At 18.3% G+C, this 6,390-nt stretch overlaps 1 protein-coding gene across 1 annotated transcript in view; it reads left to right on the forward strand.

Annotated features, from left to right (window-relative positions):
- Positions 1 to 1,589: 1,589 nt before the first annotated feature.
- The window catches only part of PRSY57_0708400 (hypothetical protein), a gene marked incomplete at both ends in the record, with an annotated part of 6,937 nt that continues 2,136 nt past the window's right edge, over positions 1,590 to 6,390 (forward strand). Inside the window, one exon of the mRNA XM_020114654.1 lies at positions 1,590 to 6,390. Within this exon, the coding sequence (XP_019970611.1) occupies positions 1,590 to 6,390 (4,801 nt within the window).

The raw sequence follows: 6,390 nt of genomic DNA on the forward strand, positions 1-6,390 counted from the left end.
GGGTGAAAAAAAAAAAATTTTTATTTCATTCCAGAAAACCTAGAAAAATGAGCAATACAAGAAATATATATATATATATATATATATATATAAGTACTTATATATATTTGCTTTTATACATATTACTTATAATTTTTAATATTTTCATGTTTATCATTTTTATTAAGCATATAATTAAATTTGTGTTTACATATATATATATATATATATATATATATATATATATATAATTATTTATTTATTTATTTGTTTGTTTATATTTCTTTTAAAACTGTTGATTTAATAATATACCTTATTTTATAACATTGTTATATTACTTTTTTGTATTTTCATATTTATTTGGATATAAAAAAAAAAAATTCCAATTATTTGAACATAAATTTTTTTTTTATTATTTAAAAAAACTTTTAATATTTTTAATTTATCAACCTCTTATGAATGATCATAATGAAAAAATTCCCTTATTTGTTTTTAATAAGTTGTATGGTGTATATAAATAGGTAATAAGTTTGAAATATTTGTTACAAAAAAAAAATATAAGCAAATAAATAAATAAATAAATAAATATATAAATATATATGTATATATATATATATATATATACACATTAATATATTTTTTTTTATTTTAAGTATCTACTTAAAGAATAAAAAAAAAAAAAAAAATTACATAAGCCTAAGATTATTCACTAAATTTTTATTCTCGAAAAATAAACAAATGTGCACGCATCAAAAAAGAAAAATTGTAAAATACAAAATTAGGAAAGGTTCATAAAAATGTACATAATTATTTATATGTATTCTTTCTTTCTTTCTTTTTTTATCATTTTTATTTACTTATTTATTTATTTATTTGTTTATTTATTTATTTGTTTATTTACTTATTTTATTTTATTTATATTTTTTTTTTTTTTATGACAATTAAATATTTTAAAAGTTTATTAAAAGTTCAAGATTATGTGAACATTCATATTTTATAATACATTTATATCTTTTTAAATAAATATTGTAAAATAAAAACATTAATGAGAATTACAGCAGTATATATGTTTTGTTTTATTTTTAATGTTTTTTTTGTTTACATTATATTTTTTTTTTACCATCCAATGCTTTGTATTTATTGTTTAATGTTCACTTTGTATTTTTTTTTTTTTTTTTTTTAATTTCATGTTTAACTAAATTTGTTGCCTTACATATATAAATAAATTTAAGTATAATATATATATATGTATACATTATTTTATATTATATAATTTTAACACACAAGAATATGAACTTTGCGTATAAGTATATATATTTTGTTAAATATTTTTATTATATATATAAATAAATATATGTATGTATGTATGTATGTATTTATGTATTTATGTATTTATTTATTTATTTATTTTTATTTTGCACATTTTTGTTATTATTTAAAGTTTGCTTACTGAACAAAAGGTTATTCCTAATATTATTATAGTAAGTATATAAAATTTTCAAATTTGTAAGGGTAGAATATTATATATATCCCACATAAATATACATATATATATATATATATATATATGTGTCGTAGTTTGATATATATAAAATATTATAATTAATATCATGAAAATAAAAGAAAAGAAATCAGAAGACAAGGATTTACCTAAAAATAAAAAAGGGTCACGCAATGTAAAGGATGAAAAACGTAATAGGAACATTCGAAATGAAGAATATATAAAAAGCACAACAAAAAAAGATAAAATAGAAAACATCGTTAAAAAACTTGATGATATAAAAAATAAAGTAACTGATTCGACTGATGGATTAAAATGTGTAGAAATTTTATTTAACAAAGCTGGAACTAATTGTTTGTCACCTGTGGATAATGATATTCAAAATAAATTAGGGAAAAAAAGAAATACAAACTTGATAAAAAAGGAAAATAATAATAATAATAATAATAAATGTGATAATTTACATAATACCTATCTTTTCAATGGACCTGTAAAAAATTTCGAATATTTAAATGTACAAAATGTTCATACTTTTTTTCATAAATATTTTTACTTAAAAAAAAATACAGATGATACATATGATAATATTCATTTTGAAGATATATTAAAAGAAAATAAAAATAATTTTTCCTATTTAGAGAAACAACCGTCTGATATAAATCCTCTATTTATTTCGTTGCCATATAACATACACTTGGATGAGATAGCTGAATATAATAAGATGATGGAACAAACATCAGATTATAATAATGTAGATTTAGGAGATAAAAAAGAACAAACCAATGATATACTTTTAAAAAAAAATACAGATATAGAAAATAATAATAATAATAATAATAATAAAAAGAATAAAATGAATGTATATCAAAATGATATTTATAATTTACTGAATAAGAAAAGGAAAGTAAATAATAATACAGATAATGTAAATTTACAAATGGATGAAATGGTTTCCTTGAATATGTACAAGAAAAATAATATAACAAGTAATTTTTTATTAAAGCATGATAATAATATACATAATAAGGAATTATATTATTTCAATGAAAGTATTAATGAAATTCAAGAAAATTGTACAGATTCGAAAATCCTTATTTTAAAAATATGTAATATAATTTTTGAAAAAAAAAAAACAAAAAATATACACATTTTAAAACAGTTGGATTTATTGTTTAATGTACAAAAAAGTTATGAAAATAGAAATATATTTTATGAAAAAAAAAGTTTATATGGTATGGAAAATATTTCTTCAAAAGATAATATAAATAATGATAATAATAATAATAATTATTATCAGAACTTTTCGTTTGGAAAAGAAAATTATATATTCCTTGATAATAATAACACATCCATTAATATTGTAAGAGAAGATGACTCTAAGGAAAAAAGTATTAATAATTCTAATTTCGACAAGACACTTTTTTTATTTTACAATGTTTTGTTAAAGGTATCAGTACATATTTGTGGATTATATAATACATTTATGGATATATTAAATTATAACTCTAGTGACGCACTTAATAATCACATAAATAGTAACAACAATAATAATAATAATAACAACCACAATAATAATAACAACAATAATAATAATAACAACCACAATAATAATAATAATAATAATGATTATTTTATATCGTACGAGTTAAGAAAGTTAATCGAATCTATTAATATTTATCAAAGATCAGTAAATGCAGCATTATATTTATTTCACTATATTTTACACATGCTAGAAATGACTAGCCAAAAAAACAATAATATGCTCATTATAGAAAATGAAATATCAACTATAAGAAATTTTATTAAAATCATTAATAAATGGAAAAAAGTTGATTCAAATATTCTAATAAATATTGTACAATATAAAAATTATACCAACACACAAAATAATGATAATACATATAAATCAAATAAACATTTAAATATTCAACAAAATGAAAATAAGAAATACAAAGTAAACCTGATTAATAAAGATTTGGTTCGTCATAATTTTGAAATAAGAAAAATAATTATTTGCAAATATAATAATAAAATAATAAAATGGATGAAAAAAATACACAATTTGTATATTATGCATGTGTATAAAAGTTACAAAAATGATCAAAATGGATATATAAATGAAGAGGAAAAAAATGAAACAAAAAGAGAAACAAAAAGAGAAACAAAAAGAGAAATAAACAACGAAAGAAACAACGAAAGAAACTACAAAAGAAACAACGAAAGAAACAACGAAAGAAACGACGAAAGAAACAACGAAAGAAACGACAAAAGAAACGACGAAAGAAACAACGAAAGAAACAACGAAAGAAACGACGAAAGAAACAACGAAAGAAACAACGAAAGAAACGACGAAAGAAACAACGAAAGAAACAACGAAACTAATAAATGGACATATCAATATAGGGATAATTATGAGGTACAAAATTGTTGTAATATATATACAAAGGACAAAATAGAAAATAAAAAAAATAACTATAATATTCCTAGTGAAGTGGAATCTCTTTCTTTTTTTTTCCACTGTTGTAATATAAATACATATTACTGGTACAAAAAAGAAATAGATATTAATAATATGAAAATTATATTTTATCTTAGTAATTTATTAACAAAGGAAGTTCAGAATAGTGAGTTTATAAAGAGACAAATGAATTCATATTTTAAAGAAATTAATAATTTATTTTTTGATATAAAAGATATTTATGATATACTTTTATGTTATAATAATATGAGAAATTTAAATAAGGAAGATAATATAAATATTCCCACATGTCAATTAAATAATTCAACATGTCAATTAAATAATTCAACAAATCAATTAAATAATTTTATATATAATAAAGATTTATGTTCCAAAGAAATAGAAGATTTGTTAAGTGATATGTCGAAATATAATAATATAAATGTAGATAAAATTATACATAAATATAATACATATAATGATGAAATATTATTAAAAATGAGTAATATGAAAAATGTAGATATGTTATTATTATTATTATCTAATAATATTTATAATAAAATAATGTCTACTACCTTATATAATAATTTTGATATCATAAAATTTATTATGAAATGGATATTTGTTCATGTTATTAAAATATTTGTAAAGGATACATACATGTTGTATATAAATAATAATCAAGGTAAAATAAATGAATCTAATGAAGACCATAATTTAAATATAAATAAAAATAAAAATAGTCATATAGATAATAACATGGAAGGGGAGAATTTCCATGTGAACCAAAAATTAATAGATGAAGAAGTTGAAAAACGGGTTAATATAATTAAAGTTGAATTAGAAAATGAAAAGAATATAATTATTAATAATATAAAAGAAGAGTTACAGAATGAAGAAAAAATAAAATATAATGATATAAAAACAAATTTAGAGAGAGAAAAAAAAATTAATATGCATATGAATATTGAATTAGAAAAAGAAAGAAAAATAAATGACGAAATGATGATAAATTTTGAAAAAAAAAATAAAATGTATGAGGATATTTTTAAAGAATTAGAAAACGAAAAAAAAAAAAATAAGGAAATTTATATGGAATTACAAAATATCAAAAATATAAATTCTGATATGAATTTTGCTTTAGAAGATAAACGTGTCAAATATGATCAAAAATGTATAGACTTGGAAAAATTAAATAAAATGTATGAAGATACGTGTAAAGAATTGAATGATAAAAATGTTTTATATGAACAAATGAATACACAACTATATAAAGAAAAAATAAATAATGATGAAATATCTACAGAATTAGAAAAAATAAAAAATATAAATAAAAATATTCAAATCAATTTAGAAAATGAAAAAAAAACAAACGAACAAAAGGATAAACAAATAGAAAAACAAAAAATGAATATCAAAGAAATGGTTATACAATTAGAGAAAGAACAAATTATTAATAATGAAATTATTACACAATTAGAAAATGAAAAATTAAATAATAAACTTATATATGAAGATATCGAAAAAAAAAATAAATTAAATTCAGAGCTTGAAGAAAATTATGAAAATCAACAAAAAAAAATCAAGGAAATGGTTATACAATTAGAAAAAGAAAAAATTATTAATAATGAAATTATTATACAATTAGAAAATGAAAAAGGAAGCGTGAAAAAAATAAATACAGAATTGGAAAATATAAAAAAAATTAATGATGAAATTAATGAAAAGTTAGATAAACAACAAAAAATTAATAATGATCTACAATTACATTTAGAAAATGAAAAAAATGAAAAAGATCATATAAATAAAGAATTCGAAAAAGAAAAAATAAAAAATATACAACTTAAAAAAAATATGGATGAAGAAAAAAAAACAAATGAATCATTAAATGTAGAAATAGACAGATTATATAAAATAAATGAACATGTTTTATTAAATTTGGAAGAAGAAAAAAAAATCATAGACCAATTTACTATAGATCTAGAAAATGAAAGGAAGAGGAATCATATCTTACAAATACAATTTGATGATGAGAAAAAAAAAAATGAGCAAAATTATGAAGATCTATTAAAAGAAAGAGAAAAAAATAAAAACCTACAAATTCTTTACGATGATGGAAAAAATAACATAACTCAAATTAATATAGATCTAGAAAATGAACGAACAAGAAATAAGGATCTCAAAATACTTTTTGATCAAGAGAAAAAAAAAAATGAACAAATTAATGATGATTTAGAAAATGAAAGGAAAAGGAATAACCAACTGCAAAATATTTTAAATGAGGAACAAAAAAAGAATGAACAATTAAACTTATCTTATGAAGAACAAAAAAATATAAATGATCAACTTGAAAACGAGTTACAAAAGCAAAGAATTACATATAAAAAAATGATAGCCAAGTTTGAAAGTAAATTTTTGATGAAAAATTCTAATGACACACAAAAAATAAAAG

Source organism: Plasmodium reichenowi, chromosome 7, assembly GCF_001601855.1.
Source record: "Plasmodium reichenowi strain SY57 chromosome 7, whole genome shotgun sequence".
In the NCBI taxonomy this organism is placed as follows: Eukaryota; Apicomplexa; class Aconoidasida; order Haemosporida; family Plasmodiidae; genus Plasmodium; species Plasmodium reichenowi.